This window comes from Rousettus aegyptiacus, unplaced genomic scaffold (assembly GCF_014176215.1).
Source record: "Rousettus aegyptiacus isolate mRouAeg1 unplaced genomic scaffold, mRouAeg1.p scaffold_m13_p_1, whole genome shotgun sequence".
NCBI lineage: Eukaryota > Metazoa > Chordata > Mammalia > Chiroptera > Pteropodidae > Rousettus > Rousettus aegyptiacus.
In genome coordinates, this window is record NW_023416284.1 from 164,238,831 (window position 1) to 164,263,430 (window position 24,600).

The 24,600-nt window shown below is 37.4% G+C and overlaps 1 protein-coding gene across 12 annotated transcripts in view; it reads right to left on the bottom strand.

The window, feature by feature from the left end:
• MAP7 (microtubule associated protein 7) overlaps positions 1–24,600 on the bottom strand; it is a 151,979-nt gene that overhangs the window by 90,328 nt on the left and 37,051 nt on the right. Inside the window, exon 1 of one of the 12 annotated variants that reach the window (XM_036221969.1) lies at positions 423–2,266. The exons of the other annotated variants lie outside the window; for them this stretch is intronic. Coding sequence (XP_036077862.1) covers positions 423–474 — 52 coding nt within the window. The 5' untranslated portion in view covers positions 475–2,266. Of the gene's footprint in view, positions 1–422; positions 2,267–24,600 lie in introns of those variants that run through there. 12 annotated transcript variants of the gene reach the window in all.

Sequence of the window (24,600 nt, forward strand, 5' to 3'; positions counted from 1 at the left end):
AGCTTGCTACGGCCTAGAACTAGGACTTTCTTTAAGGAGATCCTAGGAGTTGTTAAAAATTCTCATTTTATTTTTTGTCAAAAGAAAAAAAAAATAGGAACATGGAAAATGGAGAATGATGGTTTGCCTTTAGTTTTCACAGAAGCTATCACATGGTTCCAGGACAATGAAGACAGAAGTACAAATCCATTATCTATAGAATATAACAAAGATCGTTTCATTTAATTAAAATTCTCGCTTCTTTTTCTAAGAACATTAAAGCCAACGAGTTTTTTTCCCCAAACAAAAGAAGCTATGAAAAAACTTCCTACTCTGTACTTTCACCTGTTGGCAGTGTTTTGTCAAAACTGGTTTAAAGATTGCCTGATTCCTGCATTTCCTTGGTAAGAGTTTCAAAACACATTCTGAGCCCAAAAACTTACAGCTTAGTGTCTTCCATCCTAAAATCCGTCTTTCTTGAGTATGCTGCAACATATCTGCATGTCTCCCTCTTCTTGCTTTGGGTTCCTCAGCCAGGCAAGGACCGAAGAATTAGTGAAGAGGCTGTTTAATCATCGTCCCATGAATTATGTCCCACACGGCTCGAGGTACAGTCAGGAAACAGGCAAATGGGTGACAAGGACATACAACTCTACGGCCACTGTTTTTTAAACAGTAACCTTGTTCACTGAACCAAGTAAAAACTGAGAAAGGCCTCTGTTCAAAAGAGCCAGTGAAGCTCAAATGGGTGTGGGCTGGGGCTAGGGGAGGCCTTTCCTGGTTAAAAATGGTTGCTAAACATCACTTCAATCTCAGGGATTCAAACTCAGCCAGGGCCCCAAACAGGATGCGCATTAAACAGATTTTAAAAACTTAACTGCTTATGAAAATCATCTAAATGGTATTTATTCTGTTCCTGGACTCTTGTGCCTTTTGGTTTCCTGATGTATTAAAAATGACATTTAAAACCCTGAAGATTATGGCTGATTTTGTTCCCATACCAAAGGCATCTGAAAAGGCGATCATTTAGAATCAGTCAAGCAGAGAGACCTCTGTTCTTTTTCTCCCTTCCTGTGAACAGACATGGAGCTGTAGAAAAAAAATGTATGAAATGAAGTTTCACTGCCCTTCAAAAGGTCCAGAGGCTGACTCGCTTTAGCAAGGTTTGAAAAATTCTAAAGGTCTTCAAAGAGGAATGAAAGAATCAATGAATATGGATGCTAAAGTTTTAGAAACTATTCCTGGATAAATTAAGTCTAGGTCCTCAGAGTTTATCTTTGTTTTTCCTTTTTATTTTTAGCCAGGGATTAAATTGCATTGTAAATTTTAAATTCAAAATTCTATCATGATTTTACCTTAGGCTTGTCTTTAAAAGGATTTTTTTTTTTTTTTTTTTGCCTAGGGGCAGACATAGAGAGGAAACTAAGGAAAAAGGGTAAAGTCGAGTCCTCACTGTGCCCTTACAGAATTTAAACACATGTGACATGGGGGCCAGAGTACTCTGATCAACACCAATCAACTTAATGAATCTGGGTAAGCAACAGGACCATTTTGGATATGAAAATTCCATGTTTAGAAGAAAACCCTTTCAAGCCTCTCTGAGTAGGAAGACTTGAACCTGGACACGTAGGACAGCAAAGATGTACAAGGCTCAAGCACCCATTGGACTCGGGAATGAATCTTTTTAATCCCCTTGGAACTAAAGACTCCTTATTAGGAGCCAGGGTAGTCCAGCACTATCCCAACTCCTCTAGGGACCCAGCATCACAGTCGTGTAAGTACCATCATTCCCCCCAACAGGTTGCTGACATTTTCAAAGGTAGCCCGTATCGACAATCTCTCTACAGCAGGGTCCCTCAGCCTCGGTACTACCGACATTTTAGACTGGATGATTCTTTGCTGTGGGTGGCAGAGAGGGGGAGGAGGCTTTCCTGTGCATTGCAGGAAGTTTAGCAGCATCCCTGGCCTCCCCTTGCTATAGCTAATAGCACCACTGTCCCACAGATCCCTCTGCAGTCGAGTCCATCAAAAAAAAAAAAAATGTCTTCGGGTATTTTCCCTAGGAGGCAAAATTATTCCTGTTTAAAAAAAAAAATCACAGCTCTAGTGGCTCCAAATCCATGGTGATCCTCCCACCTCCACCCCCAACACTGCTTCCCCTCCAAGCAGGACTAGAATGGGAGAAATAAACACAGACACACTGACTAGAGTAGTGTTCCCTTAGGCAGCATATATACTAAAACCAGAAAACAGCTACCATATTCTAATTTCAATTGTTGTACTGTTCTATAAGTTCCCCACCTTCCCCCCACCCCCCCACCTCCGCCACCCCCAGTAAACCTTAACGTTGCTAAGAAGGATATGGAACTGACTCTACAGGCAAGGCTGATCCATGGCCACAAAGCTGGGACTGGAGGCATAAGCCATTCCTCACACACCTCTGCGCTCATGCTGCTGCGATAGCTGGAATGTATTTGAATGTTGCCTAAATGTCTGAAGAAGTGGAAGAATTCTCCAATTCTGCCCAATCGAAGCAACCGTTCAAAGCCAAATTAAACTGGCTTTTAATTTCGGGAATTTTTTTGGCATGTTAGTAAACCATCAACTTATTCCCATAATTCCACATCCTTATTTCAGTTGGGCTTCATAAGGTTAGGACTGATACTCTAAATTATCTGATAGCTTATTTAAACAAAGACAGGAAGCATGAATTTATCAAGTAAACAATAAGTAACTATTAGACGATTGAAAAAAAAACCCTTTCATTCCCTCCCTCAGAATCTAGATATTCTTATTTCAGACTCAAATGTAACGAGGTTGGTTTTCTATCTCCCAGTTCATTGAAGATTAGAAGCACCCAATTTTGAGAAGACAGAAAGTTGTTATGAAGAGTCTAACTGGTCTATAGCCTTCTAAACCTCGACCTCCAAAAATCAGCCATCGACACAGCTATGAGATTAATGTTTCTAGAATTCAAAATCTGATCATATAACTCCTCAGTTTTCCCTGGGGCACACTGCAGCCCCGAACGGGAGCTGCCTGCCCTTCGTGATCTCGCTGCTGTTTTTCTCACCGCGTGCAGCGGCAGCCGGGCTGGGCTGCCTGTCTACCTCACACTCTCCTGGGCAGCCTACAGACGGCTGAGTCAGGCAGGATCTCCCTGAACTCGGCTTTCCTCTCACCACCCGTTTTGTACACGCTGCCACCACGTCTTCAGGAATGATCTTCTCCCTTTATCTGGCTAACTTCCACAGGCCTTGTTATCTCTACTTTACATCAACTCCTCGGGAACCTCCACGGTGCCTACCCTGCTGTCTCGCCCCTCCTCCCACACTGTGATCGGCTGTGTGCATGTCTGAGATTTACAGACGGGGAATGAAGGGCTAATGGAAGAAAAATCTGCCTTCTGAAGCAGAGATTCCTCTTCCAGAGGGAATACTTACCGATTGCCTATTACGTGTCAGATGTTATTCTAAGGGCCTGTACACACATGAACTGGTTTAATCTCACAATGACCCTGTTACCAAGCTAATTTCACAGATGGGAAAACTCAGATCTACAGAGTAGAATAACTTGTTGAAGCTAGTAAGTGGCAGACTCTTATCTGCCCTCGAACTGGGGGACTTTGCACTTCCAAACGCCCAGGAAGCATCAGGCCAGTGTTGCCTGCTGATGAGAAATGACTGGTACCACCAGGGGAGAAGACAGGCGGGGACAGACAGGAGGGGACGTTGTGTGGAGACAGTGCTCCACTCTTCCCTTAGGAACAACGGTTTGTAACTATGGGGGGGGGGGCAGGGGCGGGGGAGCATTCATCCAGAAAAACAGCTGAATGCTATCAAGAGAGCAGAGAGAATAAAGGGTTTTATGTATCACAAGCGGCTCAAGGAGATGTCTATGTTCAGTGCAGGGAGCAGTGAGTACCGTCCATGGTGCAGCGTCTTAAGCTGCCTCTGCACCGGAACTGTCCTGGAAGGAGGCACACTGCTAACAGCACACGTCACCGCTGTCCCTTTCTCAAGGTGAAGGCCTCGGCCTATCGGTCCATTTTTGGTCTCATTTTCAACACCCAGCAAAACTACCTCAATGTAGGATACCGGCAGATGGATGAGAGCAGAAATGATGTTTATAAATTAGATTTGAAAGAATGGAAGTCGTTTTGAAAATATTGTGTCAAAAATAATAAAAAAAAAAAAATCATAGGATCTTAAGCGGAAAAATGTATTGTCTATGTTACCTAAAAATCACTAACAAATATAAAATATGGACAATATTTTGTAAGGGGAGTTTGTGAATTATAAACTTGACCACAGAGCAGTTTCAGGAGCTCTGAGGACTCCGCCTCTTCCCCTCTGTATGCTCATTCACTTCCGGCCACTGACTGTTTTCCTCAGAGGCCTTCTCGAACTGCTCTGTGTTCCGGATGATGAATCATTAGCTCTTTGCTGCAATCTGAGTCCCCACTGTTATCCTTAAAACTGCCAAGCACCTTGTCTCGACATGGTAAAATGTGAAGAGGCTCACATTCTCTAGTATATTGCTCTCATCAAATTTGCTGATTGGTCACCCTGCTTCTCCCATGTTCTTCTTCCTTTCACATTCTCCCCTCTCGACTTCTGGCTAACAAAAGAGAAGGCAGTTCTATAAAACAGGCACTTTTAAGCTGCAGCAAGATATCTTTGAGGTTATGAGATATCTGCTAGTGTTTCTGCTTGTTTTCATAACAAAGCTCAATGGCACAGAAAATTGAGTGGTCCGCCATTTTTCTGCACACCTTAAAAAACATTGGGGCCTGAGGGGTGTTTGTGTATGAATGTAATAATGAATACGTAAATACATAAATTAATATCTAGTTGCCCCGTCGAATAATGAAAGAACATGAATAGGCTAAGTCCTTAGACAAGAAAAGATATTGGACTTATTGTGTATTCTCATTATTTATAGAAATTTAAAATGCTTTCCTGCAGACTTCCAAATATCTTATACAAAAAGAATCACATGCACTAGATTTGATTTCCACAATATCAAAACAGTGCAGTTTAAACTCTTGGAATTTGGTAGAATTTAGTGTTTACCTAATAAAAAATGCTGGGACTATGGCTATTGCTATCTTCTTAAGAGGTAAACGCTGAGAAATAGATTTTGTTTATGTTTTATTTATAGTTATGGAAAAGTAAAAGGAGAGTTCATTTTATAAAGGAACTTGTTTTTTTTTTTTTTGCTGAAAAATTTTAAAAGCTAAAAAACACAAAGATTCAGTATATATAATTAATTAAAAGACCCAGTTTACCCAGACCATCCACTGCAAATTGGTTTTGACCACAATAGGTCTTACTTGAAGACATCTGAACTAGTAGTAATCCCCAAAGTTGACCTAGGAATACTGCAGCATATTGCCTTCTCCAGACCCCCTTCTTAATCTTAATTCTTGATTTTTCCATTTCCTCTGTGATCGAAAAGTAGTGAGTACAGCTTTGGGAGGGTGTTTATTTTCAACCTTGACAAAGCATCCAGCTCTCTGTTTTACTTTCCTTCCCAAGATTTATTTTATTCCCCTTTCTGTTTCCTTTAGATTATCTCCAGGGGCCACAATCTTTAAGATGATGGAAAAGGAAGAGTATGCTTTTTGAGCCCCATTTTATAGTACCTTGGACAGTGACAAAAGCTACAAGTGTTTATGATGAGAAACTCGGTTAAAAATGTACTTGACACGATTGTTTTCTTTAGGAGACTAAGTACAACGCGCTTGTCTCTCTATCAAAATCCACATTTACATTACTCTGAAATTTTCATGCTGACTTCAATCACCGGAAACAATTTTCCTTCATTTCTAAACTTCGCAGGAATGGCCTAAACTATAATTTTTCACCAAACGATAAGAGATACTTTTATCTTACCTTATTACCTTTTCACTACGACCTTAATCAAAACTTTTCGATCTTCATCCTACCCTCCTACCTGCATGTCACCAGCTATGACCAGCTTTCCTCTTGCACTTGTGAGCCACATGAGTTTTTGGATAATTACAATTAAGTTATTAAGTGTAATTCATGCTTGAAGCAACAGTTCTTACTAAACCTTTCAGTAAAGTCAAGTTGACCAGACTGGATTATTGGGGCTGAAACTCCTAGAAAGGGTCAAACTGCTTCTTTCATTGGCAAGAATTTCTGCCAAAATACTCTCTACGAGCATTGTTTATTCCTCAAAGGTTTCAATGTCCACTTCCGCATGGGAAGCTTGTAATCAAATATTACCTGAATTTCTCCATCTTTTGTTGTCAATTCTGCAAATTAATTACAATGTATTTCAGAGGGGATTTCACTGACCTAGACGATTAAGGGGAGGGCCTGACAGCTGGAGTCCTGAGTTAGATCAGAAATTAAAACAAGGAACTTGACCCAGTTGCAAAAGGGACATTTGTTAATTCCCTCAAAACAAACCAAGGCAATTTTTCAGGTATTTACTTTCAGAATTCAGGGCTAAAATACTTAGGTTATTATTGCATGGAACCAAAATATATCATCTATACGTGTAAGACTCTTGTACAAAACATCTTACATCTTTGACTTAAACACAACTTGATGCTTCCTTTTCTGTATATCCCAAGGCTGTGAAAATTCACCCTTTTCTCTCCCAACTAGCCCTCGACATCACAATGTCTTCAGCAAGTAGCAGCCAGTAATGCCATAATGAAGTTAGGAAATGGAGGGGAGTAAAATATCCGAAGTACAAATTCTTACCTTACAACCTATGGCAGTTTGGCAAATCACTAGGAAACAAGAGCATTCAAGTACTGTAGGACTTTCTGCTATTAAACAGAATAGGGCTTTGCTGTCTCTTTGACATATTGGGCAAACAGCCTAGATTCAAACCAGTATCACCACTTTGTTTCCATCTTCACCCTCCAATCTGGTCTCACCGTTGCCAGTCCTTTCCCTTCAATCTCTGTATGTCAGATTAGTTGCCTTAAAAACCAGCTCCAGTAGCTCATCATTCCCCTGCTCAAACACCTAGCTCATTTCCCAATTACCTACCAAAGTAAGGCCACTACGATGTGTTTCCATCTACTTGGAGATGTTTGCGCCCCCACTACTCCTCCGATTATCCCACGTTTTTATGGAATGGATGCATTTGTTGTTTCTTTAACATGCTTCATGATTTCCCTTCCCTTCCCTTATTTCCTCCATTTTATTTCTGTTCTTCTTTCCATGAGGAATGTCTCTTCAATCATCTCTGTCAAATCTTCCAAATTCATCAACAACCAAGCCAAATGCCCTCCACCCTCCGTAAATCCCATCTTGATTCTCCCTGACAGAAGTGCTTGATCTCTTTCTAAGCCACAAACACATCTGCTGTACTTCTCTAACAGCACTAACACTGCAGGGGAGAGTTATCAGACTCACCTATTTCCTGAAAGGCTATGGGTATATAGTCGAAACTCTATAGTTGAAACACACTAAATTGCAATGACCTAGCCTCTAGCACGTGTGTCAATTTTCAGGGGCTATTGGGGCATATATTTCAAAAGATTATAAATTAGACAATAAATATTAAGTGCAGAAAATAAAAAATATAAGCACAAAAGATTTGAAATAAGCTGCAATCTCAAAATTCAGACATAACCACTGTAAATATTTTAATATCTGTTCTTATAATTTTTTTTCAAATTTGTATGTCTGTATATATAATACAAAACATGAGACCTTCATGCAATACTATTTTGGAATCTATTTTATAGTCTGAATATCTTTCCAGGTCAACTATGTTTCTAAAACATTTTTATTAACTATTGCACAACAATGAATTGTCGGTAGACACTATAATTTATATAAACACTATAATTTATGTAGTAGGTTCTTAAACTGTCAGTTGTTTCCAATTTTTCAATATTATAAATAAGGCTCCCTGTAGAGCTGTTTATAAATCTTATTAATGCCTGAAGAATAAACTCCTGAAGTTAAACTGCTAAAGCTTTGGTTAGAGACATTTAAAAATGTTTTTAAATTTATGAATTATCTATTTCACCAAATTGTTAATAGTGATTGGTTAACTAGTTCACATTTATTTAGTAAGCGCCTGCTGTGTGACAGGCAGTGTTCTTCAAGACACTTCCATCCAGTGGATATAGACAGATCATATACGAGAGAACAGACTAATAAATAAATGTTATGAAGAAAACTACACTGGGGGCCGAGGTAGGAGATGGTAGATGAGGGGGGTCAGGGAAGGCTTCTCTGAGGAAATGGCACAGGTTAAAAGGCTCCAGTCATTCCAACACCAAGGAAAGAGTGTTTCAGGCAGAGGCAGAGGCAAGTGCAAAGATCCTGAGGCCAGAGTGAGCAATGAGTACTAAAAGAACAAAAGGAAATGAGTTAAAAGTGGTAAGAAAGAAGAAAAGCAGGAAACTGTAGTCTATAGTAGGGATTTTATACTAAAATCAATAGGAAGCCATGAGAAAGTTAAAAGTTTTAAGCACAGAGGTACCAGGATTTGATCTATGATTTTAAAAGTTCACTCGGGGTGCTGTGTGGAGTTTGGCTGCGGGTTGAGGTGTGCATGGAGGAACGAAGGGTAGAAGCAGAGACCTGTTCAATCACTAGTGTTATAATCTGGGAGAGCAAGACCTGGTTTGGACCAGGAATGGTAGTGGAGAGGGACGTAAGGAGATGATGTGATATACTTTGAAGGTGCTGTTTATAGGGCTTGTTGATGGATTGGATGTGGGGGAACAGAGGAGCACGAATCAAATATGACACCTAGGCATTTGGTTGACCATTGATTGACACAAAGCTGACTGAGTACCAAAAAAGTTTAAGGGAAAAATCAAAACTGTATTAAGAAGATGTATTGAAACGTAAAATCTGTGTCAATGTGATAAGCAGAGGTGCTATCGCACTATTTCTCTATATTTTACATAGTGTAAACTACCCTGTTTATATTGTTTTTTATATGGTGCTTCAGTCTAAAATCTCAATAGTGTCTTTCCAGGTCAATTAAAGCTCTTCATAGATGTATCAAATATACTTAATTATTTTTACCTTCTTGCATGTTCAAGTTATTTCATTTTTTAAACTATACCATCCCACATAAAACTTTAACTGTAGATTATATTGTAAGGGGAATTACTAGGTCAAAGGTAGAAACGTTTTAAAGGCTTTGGTATCTAACATCAAGAATAATTTCCTAAAAAGTGTTACTAATTTCCTCTTTCATCAATACTGTGAGAATTACTATCTAACTGCACTGCACATTCTCATTAAAAACAAATACAAATCTTGGAATAGCATTTATAAAAAGTTGCAAACATAAATGATATAATTGAACCTACAAGGGGATTAGCATTTTTGGAGAAACTATTGTCATTTTAGTATAAATGTCATTAGTAACATTTCAGACTCTTTAATATAAGCATTTCTATTGAAAATAGTTATATAAAATAAGCACTCAAGTTATAGCTATTAGTTACTATCAATTACTGAAAACAGGTCAACTTTCTTGATTTACTGTTGGTCTTTACATTTTCTTTTAAATATAATAATAAATATACTGCTGTAGACCATCGTGTTGAGGCTCCTGAGATTTAAATAATCTACTACAAAATTAATGTGTCAGAAGTTTTAGTACCAAAAAATAGTAATTAGCTACTATGAAAGGTACATGACAAAGCGGGTTTAGTTAATTTAGTGTGAACTATCAAAAGGGATCCATCCCACTTGCCTCCTGCTACTAGTACTTGTGTGGCACAGCAAGTTATTTACTCTCTAAAATTGCACTGTCCAATACAGTAGCCACCAGCCACATGTGACTATTTAAAAAAAAATTAAATTGAAAATTAAGTTCATGAGTCACATTAGCCACTGTTTAAGTGCTCAACAGCCTCACGTGGCTAGCAGCTACCCTATCAGATGTAACATATAACAGCTTCATCATTATAGATGCTCTAGTTTATCTCACTGTAAAATGAGGACATTAAAGTAAACAATTTCTAAAGTAGCTTCTCGACCTAGATTCCAATGACCTTTTTGGCTTTGAATTTCTTAAGGTACTCTTCTGAAAACTTTATGAAAATATTATATCTCTATAAAGTTTTAAATTCATAGACTCAGAGAACTTCAGAAATAGAAGTTTTTTAAAAATCACTTTTCATTTATCTCCTAATTTTTAACATGAGAGAAACTGAAGTAGAAGACATAGGAGATTTGCCCAAGTTCTTATCACTAGTGAATGGATGCGCAGAACTGGAGTCTACGATCCTTGATCTACAACTCCTAATCCAGTGCTCTTTTCATGGTATAGAAAAGAAATCATCGACATTAAAGACAAAGACCACTGCGTGTATATATCCATGTGTTTAGGGGTATGTGTATAACACATATACACACATGCACACACATCTTTTTTCACATACCTGTTTTATTAGCCCTGTCTGCTGAGAGGGCTACAGACATTGATACTCCTATAAAAAATGAGCGCAGCGGGCACCCATATCTTGGAATTAAAAAAACCATTCTCCACTAAAAGGAACCAGGGCTCCTTGAAGGATGATTGATTTCAATGCTGGGTCAAGGAAAGTACAAGAAGAGTCTGGAAGATCTTGTGCCAGAAAGTAAAGATGTGCTCAAAAAATAACAGGAGACATGTCAAAAGGACACAGGAAAGGGTGCCAGCTTGAAAGGGATCCCACTGGACGAATCTGGGACAATGTGCACTTCAAAATAAGTAATTAGAGAAAAGCGTTATATCCATAGAATAAAATAAATACCCGTGAGTCTACACTGATGCAAACAAGTGAGAGAGAAAGGAAAGCTCTTCCTTACAGCAGAAAGCCAACTAATCAATGTAGAGGAAATGATAAATTACAAAACCACTATTTGGCAACCAACATAATACTAATCAATTCAGGCAAGAATCACTGATGCTAACACTAATGAGTGAATAACAGAGAAAGAACAGAATATTTATGTAGTCTCGAGGTATCTCTCCACAAGATACTTACCAATTACAAAGCCAAAATCAGTTAACTTGATAGAGGAGAAACCTAGCAGATACCATCTTAACAGAGTGATGGAAGACGTCACTAGGATTGGGACAAATCCAACATGTGCCTCCTGATATGATATGCTGTGCACAAAATCTCACTTCCCTGGCATTCCTGCCAAAGTATATAAACTGAATCTAATCATGAGGATACATCGGGCAAACCCAAACTGAGGGGCATCTTATAAAAAATCACTGGCCTCATTAGACAGCAGCAATGTCTAAGAGGTTATGTCTTAATTTTGATAGATGTAATATAGCTACATAAAAGACTGCACTTCTTTTTAGGAAGGCAAGAGAAAGATAATTCAAAATAATCTTCCAAAATGTTAACATTTGGGAAATCCGGATGAAAAAAGGCACATGGGAATTCTTTGTACTATTCTTGCAACTCTTTGGCTTTTTTTGTATGTAAGACATTATGTGGGGAAAAAATTAAACCAAAGCTACTTAATCGCTATTAATTATTAGAATTTTTAAAAAATTAATGGAACTTTTGACTCCTTTACACTCATAGGAATGTTAATTAAAATTGGAAAAATAAACTGAATGTAAAAGGTTTCCCCAAAATCTACTAATACATTTTTATTCCAAATTAAGGTGTAAGCTGTAAAGGAAAATGCAAATACCATACCTATTCCTTCTCCATTCTCATTACAATTGTCTTGCTATAAATGTAGGGGAAATACAAAAATCTATTCTTTACATAGTGGCCTACCTTCAGAAATTTTTAACCTTTTCTTTTTCAGAAGAAAAACAAACTCAATTTGATTTGACCAGGTAGAAAAAAAAATTCCAAAATATGCTTAATTTTAATAAAATATATTTAATTTTAAGTTAGCCAAAAATAAATATGAAAATTGAGCAAAGAACATTGGAGGGTAAAAATAGCTGGCCCTGTGTGGCAAAGGGAAATGAAGTCTGTCATATCTGGAGCAGCCGGAGATAAGCTCGGGAATTTCAGGGTGCAATTTCCCCACGCCATGCATCAGCTGACTTGAGATTCTTATTCCTGGCTCAAGCTAAGCCCTGTCCATCCGTACAGCAGGTCGGCATTTCCCTCCCAGGCCCAGGACAGATCGTACATTCGGTAGCTCGAATCATATTAAAAACTGGAACTGTTGTTACACACAAAACCAAAAAGAAATACTTTGCAAACATTTTCCCTTAAAGTAAAATAAAAGCTAACTAAATGTTCTCTTACTAAAGAGTAGAAATATCATGACTTTGAAAGATGAAGTAAAAGCTACGTTAGTTGGACCCTAGCATGACTTACCATGTTATGATGGGTCAGAGCCATTTGTAATAGAAGAAATGAATCTCATTTTCTCCCCTTTTCCACCTTTTCTCCAAATTGGTCATTCTAGTATATATGGATTTATTTTTTAATGCTTTCTTTGCCACCTAAATTATCAAATCTTAGACTGAATTCCTCAGTTTTCTTCACCAATAACTTGCACAAAGAAACATTAAGAGTTGAGAAGCCATTTTAATCTGTTAGGTTATATTTTGTGTACATGTGTGCTCAAACACAGATTTTTATATACCTATAAATAAAACAAAAAAAATTAACCATGTTCATTGATTCTTAAATTGTGAATCATAATGATATTCTTAATCGCCTATTCAAAAGCTGATACTATGGCTCAGTATTTACCAAGAGTGCTCTCTGAATGTCTCCAAAAAGAGGGGTTCTGATATTAAGTACATTTGGAAAATGGTATAAATTATGTCTCCTCTTTTGAGGAATTATAACACATATAATTATGTAGTAAATGTTTTTGTGGAATCTCATAGTAAAGCAAGGCATTTAGTAAGGGTCTCCCAAACTTATTTGACCAAAGACTTTTTCAATAGTTATCTGGAGTAGTTGTGGGATACTCTTTACAAATGTCATTACAGTATGTTTTACATGTTATGTTATTGCAGGATTTTCTGTAAAAGACACACTTAACTGGTATTGTTTCAATATAATATTGCTTATAAAATGGACACAAGATAGCAGTAAATTCTCTTTGCAGATCAAATTTACTGGGATAAGCACATTGATTGGAAATTTAGGGGAAATGAAATTTAGAAGTCACCTGATTGCTTTATTAGAAGATAACTAAATTTGATGAGTTAATGATCAATCCCATTCAAGTTTTTGTTCTTTAAAATATGAATCCATAATGCATTGTTACAGATGGCAAAAATAGACATTAAACTCCATTAGTAGGCTCCAGAAGTCTGTTGCGGATGAACATTTTTTCCTCTTCCTATAACCCCATGAAACATCAAGTACCTCTAATGGACCAATTAGAGTGATAAACCATCATATCCTGCTCACTGCTATATCTAAACAAACCGTTCTCAGAACAAGGATAACTGATTGCAAATGAAAATTCTCTCTGAATCCTGGATGTAGGAAAAATGGGGGCAGCTATGCGCTTAGTTCTCTAAAGTCAATGGGAAATCACAAAAGTACACAACAGTCTAAGAGATCTATTTGAAAAAAAATAATTCTGTGAGGGCGAGGAAGAAAAGGGAAAAAAAATACATTAAAATCTTTCATAAAGTACTATATTAGGTGGCAGGCAAAATCATGAACACCAGAAAGGAGGCTCTGTCCTTGGCAATCACCAGAACAGGACAGAGGCCACCACACAGAAGACGAAGAGTCTGAGTCAGAAGCACTTCCGGGGTGGTAGCTGGCGGTCTCCTTTACAGCCTTTTAAATCTCTAATAAATTACTTGCGTGTACCTACTTTGCTTTTTTCAAATTAAATCCTCTGTACATAATTTCGCTAATAGCAGCCATATGGGAAACATCTGTAGCTTTTCTCAATTCTAATTTTCATAGGCAGAAAAAACATCGACAGAAATAGCCCCAGTCTGTCAGAGCCACTGCAGACTGACCTAGTTAGATGGAGCAGGCCGAGCGCATCTGAGCTGGCTTAATCCTGCCTCAGCTGGGAGGCTGCCGTGTGTCCCAGAGCTCGGGCCTCCAGGTTCACCAGGTCTTTACAGTTTATTAATGTTATAGTTGATGGGTCATACTTGGGTCTTTGAAATCATTTTCATGTGGCCCTGACTGAACTACTTACTTACTGCCATATGCAAATCAGCTCTGAAACAGGGAGATTTCTAACATTACCATTCTCAAAACAACAACGAAGATTTAAATAAACAAAAATCCATAACGATATTAAATTGCAAACGCTAGAATGGTAAAATATCTATAACAAATGTGACAAGAAAAAGGTAGGTATCTTTTATTTATAAAAAGAAGATAAAACAACCCAATAGAAACATCAGAAGAAATAAATGTGTAATTTACAAAATGTTAACAAGCATGTCAGAAATGCTTAACATCACCAGTAATCAAAGAAATGCCATTTAAAACAATAAACCATCATTTCTTTGCCCATAAAATGGACAGAAATCTCAAATAATTGGATATAAATCTTAATGGTTTTACAAGAATGTTTTCAAAATTCTTCTGACAGTAAGTGGGAAATAACAAGTTGTAGAACCACATCTGCAATGATGCAAGTTTGTAAATACATATAAGAAGAGTGTACGAAGGCCAGAATATCTACCAATATGTGAATACAGCTACATGTAGATGGTTTAAAAACAATTCTACATTTAAAATATTTAGGCAGAAACTAGTAAGACATGCCTGGAGACTGTTTTTGTTGCACATTTTCTGTGCTCCAGTTAGTGGTGGCAGAAAGATACCTAAGTTGGACCACTAATACGGGGTGCTCACTTCTTATGCTAACGTGGGGAGCTGAAAGTCCTGTTAGGAGGTGTACTTATTCTGGGAAAAATACCTCCCCAAAAACACCTCTCCAGAGAGACGAGCCTTAAGACAAATGGGCAGCTTACACTTCATCTACTTTCACATTATGCTCATATTTAGAAAATTATAACATTTCACGAAAGGCAAATTTCTATGACTAATTTCATATTTAAAATCCTTAAAGTTTAAAGTAGCTTCCTCTACAAGCTTTTCCAGTTTTGAGAAAACAAAACATATGCAAAGTATTACCTTCTCTCACATTTTTATTATTTTTTAAAGTTCGAAGATGGTGGTGACACTATTTTGGCAGACTTTTAAGAAAGATATTTTTCTTTTCTTTGTATCAGCCAATGTAGCAAAAGCAAATATGGTGCCACATTTATTTTGTAAATAAGGTGTGCTTCTCCTCAAAATTATCACTAAGATAAACCCCCTTTTTTAGAAAATAGAAAATAAGAGGGTCTCTTCCTGTCAAGCAACAAATATTGATTTTTGCTATGTGCCATGCTAGGCACTTCTTAACTAAGATCTTACGTGCTATGAGAAATAACTAACAATACATTATAAAAACATCTGCGACATATAGTCGGAAATTTAAAAATTTTAGGCATCACCTGTGTCAGTCCCTGCACAGACCATGCTTCCCTTTATACCACTTTTTTTGCAATTTTCTTCAGATTTCCGATTTTAATAGGAACAGAATCTCTAGTAGGCTCTAATGTCCCTGGTCAACATTGGAAGTGGTTCCAAATTAAGGCTATTTCTCTATTTTCCAAGGGTAAACTGTATTTTTTCATGAAAGTTCAGGATTCATCCCCCTACTCTTAAAAAAGAAAATAAAGCACATTATACTGACAGGTAGGAAATTGCATAAACTTACTGATGTCCTGAAAAGTGACTCATGAATCTTCAAGTAGAAAAAGGTATGTCTCTTTAAGCTGCTATTAACCAGAAAATGCCTGATTAACGTCTGCCCTTTTATCCCCAATGCTAAGGATTCTGTTCTCTTCATTTCCATTCTTGCCTAGGTTTATAACCTCATTTTACTTCTTCACGCTAATTCATTTTATTTGGCAACAGTGGACTCTGAAGAATTCCTGGGTCACTATGATACCCTGTAACATCAGATATCTTACATTGAGGACCTCAGTGACCCAGCAGACCCACCCCAATGGCATTCTCCTGTTTTCTACTGATGGATGGATGGAAATGCTTTAGGGCGACCAACTTAAAACTACCAGTACACTGGGAATGCAAAGGCAGACTAGTAGTGGTAAAGGCGTCCCAGCAGAACTATTTGAGCACCTTGTGGTTTTAAGATTATGAGGAAAAGAATAAGCAATGAGTGGTGGGCATAGGGAAGAATCATCATCTACAGAAGCAAGAAAAATTAAAAACACTAGAGTAGAAGACTAGCAAGAATTTAAAGGACCGTGAAGAAAGCTAGCAATATCAAGAGAAGGAAGCTGATCTTACTAAAGCAAATGGTAATATTTAGTCAAACCTGAAATCTCAGGAGTTTATTTATTTCAGAATAACATGATTTAGAAGTAAATAAATGATATCCTCAACTAAAAGAATGTGTCCTTGATCAAAAGCCAGGTAAAGTGTAGGTCCCTCTGCCGATAAAGTTTTCTAATATGAAGATTTTAAATCTATTTTTCATATTACAGTTCTGAAAACCTAGTCAGAGTTGCCAAGGCAACAACATAGCCTTGTTTTTTTAAAAGAATGAGAACAGTGAGCTCATGACACCAAATTTGTAGAAGCCTCAATTATGCCACAGAGGTACACAAGACACTTCTGACTGGAGACAGCCAACAGAGACATCTAATTCCACTTCCGTATATAATTGTCCTTAAACCTGGCACAAGAAAGACTTGGGGAGCTTATACAGCTAAATGCAAAGCCACAAACTACAAAGTACTCTAGCCATCACTCAGTTTATCAAATCTTCAACAATCCCATGCTGTAATTATTAATCTTTTAGTTTTTAAGCTCTGCTTTCAAAATATAAGTGGTACAAGCAACCTAAAGAGCCAAGAATAGAAAATTACTGTGAAGATTCAAAAACATACTACTTAAGAGCCATCAGGAAGATTTTCTGAAGTAGCTAGATAAACTTCCTATAACGTAATTTAGGCATGTGAAATAAAAGATCCATGGAAAATCTTATCTTTTATTTTATTTTTATTCTTATCATCTTTTATTTTAAAAACACAAGTATGCTAAAATGATTTCATTCAGATACCCTATGACTTTATTTAATTAAACTCTACCTTTGTATATCATAAATAGCAAACATAGCCAGTTCCAAGAAAATGGAAAGTCCATTATAGTGCTTTTGCGTTATTCTCACCTCATCATCCTGTTCAGATATTAAGTACCCTCATTTTGCAATAATTCCCCCACATCCAAACCATCAAAGGCTCTGATGAGTTTTTTAAACCATTATTGAGTTTATTACACTACAATGTTATCAAGCATGACATGGATTTTTCTTTTAGATACTTGTTACTTTTCTAATAACTACGCAAAAATTTTATCCCTCAGATACTTGATTTCAGGCATTAGCAAACAGCATGGCCTTTCAGGGTCTGAGTCTGAATTCATCTTTTTGGGATAAATGGGAAGCAAAAACTCTTTATGTGACTCACTCTTTCCCCAGATACCTACCTGTGCTGCTTGGAAGGTGAGCTGACCTTGGTGTCAAGGTATATTCCTATCATCACTGTTTTTCAAGGGCATGGAGTCCCATCCTTTCTTACTAACAGGTCCGCCTGACAGGCTCGTGCCTACAGACCCTCATTCTCCATTTGCTGTGTGCATTCGTTTCACCCTACCATCAAGCATCCTTCTTCCCTTCTTCCCATAACCACTCCTCTTTCTGATGCGTATTTTATGCTGCAATGACTTCTGGCATTACTGTAGTTAGGACTTTATGTTTTTGTAACTTAATTCTTTTCTGAAGTCCTAGAATCCAATTCTACCCTCCTATGTCATTTTCGCCATTAATAATGATGTTTCTGAAAGTGAAAGGTATTAATGGTATAAATTCTCAGACTACTGAATGTGTTTTTACAGGTATTATTTTTTAATAATAATAGTATAAGAGTCTAAAATTAAGATTACTTTCATTGTATTTTGTGTTAAGGTAAAAGCACAAAATTGTCATTTTAGGTAAAGAATGGTCGGTCAAACATAGCAATTTCATGTAGTTCAACTTAATACCTGACCTAATTTATGCCAATGATTTCAAGTGCCAGAATGAGCTGTTTGTGTACAACAGATGACAACCAGCAAGCCTCTTGTTCCTAGGGCAAGGCTGTTTATGACTAGTGACCCAGATTTCGCACCAGGTAATGCCTGAACCAGTCTATTACGTGGCATCATTCAGTTTATCATGACAACTACTTCAGACTGTGGGCGGTCATTACTCACCAACAGCACAGATGGAGAAAAACAACCTGGTGAACAAACTGTATTCCTTTTACAAGGCTAGCATCACTAATAAGTGAAAAACAAAGCTAAAGAATAAAACAAGTAATAAAAGTGCAGCTTTAATATCTCTTTCATTTTCAAAATCATTTTTATAATACGAATATAACATCCTTCCAGTGGGCTATATTGAATGCAAATCCTAGATTTAAATACCATAATGGACCAAAAAGTAAATGCATTAAAATGATGCTTCTGTAATCTGCCCCCACGTGATTGGCTGGTTCTGTTTGGCTTTGCATCCTAATCTGAACAAATGGTTTTAATGGGAAACAGTAGAATAATCATGTTATAAATGTATTCATTTTATACAATAAGTAATCACCTCTGAGAGCTTCTACGTTATTTTTCATCAATATTCTCAACATTTAACAAAGTTGCTAGGGAAACTGGAAAAAACCAACAACAAAACCCATCTTCTCTGTCCTAGTCCCCTACCCAAGAGCTTATATTTCATAAGAGATGGTAAGAACATATTAACGGATAGCTGTAATGCAAGATGTTTTGGAATTTATACTCTATGGGCAGTAAATATAACACATATGCAATCGTTTCCTTTAGTTTTTGGATCCAGTAACATGAAACACAGTATCTCCAAATCGGGAATTGCACCTAGTTTTTACATAGACTACTAAGCCTTCTTTAACTTGAAGCTTATATTCATCTTACTTCAAACTCCTGGAACCATGCATTGCTGCATCCAATCTTCTGATGAATGAAGAAAAAAAGGGAAAGTATCTCTCAAATAAGCATGGTTTGTTGCATATTAGTATATAAGATTTAAAGTACATACAGTCCTCGCTCTACTAATTCTCTTTCTTTGAGAATTTGGGAAAAGATATTTAAATTTCTCTGCTGTTTGAGTTTTTCATCTGAAAAATGGAGGACTCATTCTGATTATTCAGTTATATCACTAGGGTTGAAAAGCTATGAGATGAATAATGGATTTAACTCATTTCAAAACTACAGTTGAAAGGGCATTATTTTTATACAAGAAGTATATAATACAGTAAAAGTTAATGAAAATAAAATTATACATCTTAATCTTATTAGATGAACCTAAGAAATGTTTCTGAAAATCAAAAGATAAAGAGGAAATGTCAAATGATGCTTTCATTCAAAATATTCTCAGATAGGAACAAAGGCAGTGGCCTGACAGGAGCAAATAAATTCATGTCTGTCTATTTGGAAGGAAGAAACACCACTAGACAGAAAGTAGTATACATAAATTTACATAATTTTGTTATGTAAAATTCATGAATCTTATGTTCTAGAATCGAAAACTCTGTTAAAGATTGGAAAAAGTCTTTTGAATCAAATCATAAAAAGTTTACACTATCATACTTAATTGTGCTAAGAAGTGCCCTGAATGCAATCTCTATTTTTAATTTTTAAAAATAAACATTTGAATAAAGGACTTTCTGTCAGTAAAAACTTCACCCTTAAAAGTCACCATTCTATGATAATTATCTCAATAAAGTTTTACAAAGTTGTTTCTATGAAACATTCAAAACCCATACTGAGAGCACCATATTTTTCAATTACTTTTCAAAACTCTGAAACACGTGAGATGCGTGCTTTACTGCAGAATTCTGCTGGTCCTCATCCTCCCTGTAAGTTTGAGAATGGCACTGGACTCTGTCTAGCATGCTACAGCACATTATAGTGAGGCAACCTAAGTTGAAACCCAGCTCTACAACTGCGTCTACTGTTTAACCTTCAAGCTTCAGGTTCCATATCTATAAAATGGGGATACTACAACCTACCTACTGCTCAGATTATAACTAATTAAATCTTTAGAGTTCTTAATACCTATGTTTTAATTTGTAAGGTATAAAACCACTTTTTAAAAAAAAAAAAAAAATACTACTTTTTAAAAAGTTGAATTCCATGACATTGAGGATAACTTGGAGATAGCCTATTTTAGTAGTAACAAGCCATCGATAGCTGCTAGGCTGAACTGGTAGAACCAAGCATGCTGAGGTGGGTGCCTTCAGTCTTGCAGCCTACCTCGAAATAGACTGTTACTTAGGAAACAGAGAAGGGAAACAAGAGGATTTGCCACAAGAAAGGCTGCATTCACGAGGCGTGATATGCAGTAGCTAAATTAGAACCCTGACAGATTTAGAAACAGATTTGGTGGCAATTGTAATATTGAGTCTTTTTTACTGTAAAAATTGAATTGACATGCTCAGTTTTATTTTAGCAGAGGCATTTTACTTTTATTGTCCTTGGGGTAAGGCATATGGTTTTCTGGGGAGAAATCTCTAAGCAAGGTAGAAATATTTGCACAGAAAAACCCACTGCTAAAAAAAAAAACAAAAAAAACACTATGATTGTAAAACAATGTGACTGTACTTAATGCCACTGAACTATACACATAAACAATGGTTAAGATGGGAAATTTTATCTAATTTTATCACAATTAAAACCCTTTAAGAGTCACTATCCTCTCTCTAGTAGTTTCATGGAGGCCGAAGTTACAAATAATTAGAAGAGTCCCTTTATTATTGAGTCATTTTACATGATATAAAAGTTATATCGACAGGAGACAGACAGACTAGAAAAAAAGTGGTCAGTCAAGAGATAAGATGCCTCTATCTTTAAGAGTGGGCCTAAGAAACAAAACCTAAGACAATGGCTAGACAGTTTCCCGCCACCAAATCAGTGGACAGAATATATCCTTGAGAGCCTCTGGATTCAGTAATACAGAATACAAGCATCTCCAGATCAAGATTGCCCTGGTGTCCAGAGAGACCATAATGCAAGGTCACCTCACACACATACATGGTCACCTCACGCACACATATGCACGCACACACACATACAAGCGGAGAAAAATGAGAGAAAGCATAACAGCTAATTTTATAAAGCTAAGATCATCAATGAAGCTTCACATACAGCAGTACCAGCTTGATCAAAAGACAAAGCCACTGGCCTACCGAAAGCTCTATTTGACCCTCAAAATTGCATTGACTCTTTTTATTTATCATCATTGCTCATCTTCCATCTATACCCAGCTCCTTCTATCCTCCCTAAATCTCTAATACCCTAAAAGCTGAACATGTAGAAAATTAAAGATTCTTCCAAGGATTGGAGAAAGATATTACGTAGGTCCACTATGTAACATACTCCAGAAGAATGGTTTCTAAACTGAGTCGTAGCTTTCTACAAGAGAAGTTGACCAATTCTGAATTCTCTTAAAAACATATATATACCCAAACAATTCTGTGGGCACAGTTCTAATTTGGTGATAGCCCACCTAAACGCATTCGTGAGCTCCTGTCCTCCAGACTCTGGGTTTAAAGACATAAGCTTATTTTCATGATCGGGGAGAATTCTAAGTGAGATTTTATATATACATATATACACATATACATATACATACACACATATATACATTCATACATACATCTGTTTGTGTATGTATATGCATACCCCCTTTAAAAAAAAAAAAGTATACTCCTGCTAGGTATATCGACCTTTCTTACAAAGGTTCTTTCTACTGGGATTTATATAGGTCTGCACATCCACACTGTGAAAAAGGACAGACATCTGGATATACCACAGATATCTACAAAATCTGTTTACTAGGAAAGTGACATTTTCAAGTTTATTTTATGACTGTCTTTAAGGATCACAGATCTTGAATTTTATTTATACAGATCAAAACAAAGAGGAATTAAATACTAGACAGAGAAAATATTGATAAGAAAGGTGAAATAGCTTACTGAAAATCTCCTCAAAAGTTTAAAAAGTGTTGGCTCACGAAGGGCTGAATTTGTAAGGAATGTTTTCATAGGAGGAACAACTAAAAATACTCAATAAGAAGTTATAACTGTTTAAATGTTTCATAAGCTACAAACTATAAAGGGCATAACTTATATACTCCTTTTGTCACATAAACAAACTGGACCCATTTCTCCCTATCCCAGAGGTGGGGCCAAAAGGAAATTCATGAAAAAGTTGGCTTTTTTCCCCTTAAAGGAAGAAGAGAGTTCCTCCATGGGTTTCATGACTCAGGCCTTGGGAGGGCGGGGCATCGTTTAAGCTCACTCATAGCAGCAGCTCTTAACTACCTATGTTTGGAAGGGAAGCTGGCTTTTCGCAAAAGGAGAGGCAATGCGTATCCTCTTATGTGACCCTCATTCCATTATGTCATGCAACTAATAAACGGGTAGGACAAGTTCCATGTCCAAACGGTGTGTAGAGAATACTCAATAAACAATGGGAAAAGTGTAAATAGTTGCCGATATCATGTTTCTCTGAGTCGCTTTTGCTTTTTGCCTGAGTCTACAATTCCTCAGGACCTTATCAATGTTCATATTACACTAGTAGTCTACAACATATGAACAGGGCACTTAACGAAAAATTGGAAGACGGTTTCCTCACAGGAACAACGTTGTGTATGTGAACTCGGTTCCTAGGCTGACCCACTAAAGCCCATCTGACCCACACCCTAACCCTCAATCTTAAGCCAAACATTTGCCTTCCACCCACCACGCGGCAACATGTCCACAGCCCAGTTCCCACCTGAGTTTCCGGGAACACGGCCCCTTCTGTCTGATAGCAGAGCTTTCCCTAATGCCTAAGCCATAGTGACTGTCAGAACCCAGGGGTAAGGAGAGAAAGGAGGACCTAGTTTCTGGAAGGGAGGGATTGTGGAACCACAGGAGCTAAACTTCTGGACTGATGAGCCCTGGGAAACCATTTCTGGTCTTGTAACCAACCCCCAAAACATCGACCTCATCATCTCTAAAAATTAACAATAGCTACCATTTACTGAATGCCTAAAACATCCATTAATAATGCTCGGACTTTACACAAATTTAGTAAGTGCTCTAAACCTCATTTTACAATTAAGAAAACTGGGTTTCGAAGGTTATAAGGAATGCTAGATGTCACATAGTTAAGCGATGAGCCACAATTCAAATCTGGATCTAGCTCTTTCTCACTAGTTCCAAAGTCCAAGTCTTTCCCATCAAATCAGAAAGTGCTGGAGAGAATTAAATGAAAAACTTGAGCATGTGGGCCAATTCTGGCACATGGAAGGTGCTTTCCCTTTTCTCCTTCTCCTGGGGACTGGGTGTCATGACTCACTCTGCATTGGGACCAACGGTTTCTCTTCCTAGCCTCTTTCCTACCTTCATGTCCTGTACTAAGTCTTCGGCAGGGGGGCCCAGCTAGGTAATATGGTGAAATAGATAATAATTTTTTTCCCTTACATTCTTTCTCCCTTTCTTTTTATTCACTGAGATTACATGGGGTGAGGGGTTTTATCCTTTTCTTAGGTCACATATCCTTCTGAAAATCTAATGAAAGCTACAGATGTCCTCAGAAAACATGCATGTAAGGACGGACACACACGCACATGCTTTGTGTTTAAATTCGCAGATCCATGAGTCTTGTGGGCCCCAGCAGTTTTAGGAAATCCCTCTTAAGATATTCTAGCACGAAGAAAGAATTCTATATTTAGAGTCTTAATACTTTAAGGTTAAATTCATCTGCCTTTTAGAGGAACACCCAAGAACTGCAGAGATTATCATCAGCATGGTGATGGAATGGAGAGTAAATAAGGCCTATATGTGGCATGATGGATGCAACTGAGGATACTGGAAACACTGGTACCTGCCTGCTGTAGAGACGTGGAGATGGCAAGGAGAAACAGCTACAGGATTTATACATACATCAGTTCTAGAATAAAATGAAACCCAGAGGGCCCTGTGTGTCTGGGCTACTTAAAAGTCTGTCTGTCTGTCTGTCTGTCTGTCTCTCTCTCTCTCTCTACCTCTCTACCTCTCTACCTCTCCCTCTACCTCTCCCTCTATCTCTATGTGTGTGCCTATATGTCAGTGCTTATCTGTGTAGAGGGAGTGGAGTGAGAATGTTTAGAGGTTAAAGGGAGAAGAAAGGTAGACGGAGCTGATTAAGGTAGAGGGATCAGTTACGAGGGAGCCAAAAGTTGATGGAAAGATGCAAAATTCTGTGAGCGATCCTACAAACCATCTAGTCACTTGGCGTGGGTGGCTGTACCTAAAAGATAATGTGTATATTCAGAATATATAATATACATTTATATATAATATATAACGTATAATGTATAGTGTATAATATATAACATATTATATATGTGCCTCTTGAAATCCAGAGCTGTTTATATACAACTATGCATGTGTGTACACTGCATCTGAATATATGAATGTGCTAGAATTTGACCTCCACTTTGATCCAAGAACCTCACTTATTACATACGTTAATGAAAATGCATCCAAATAAAAAAAGATAAGAGATGCTTGAAA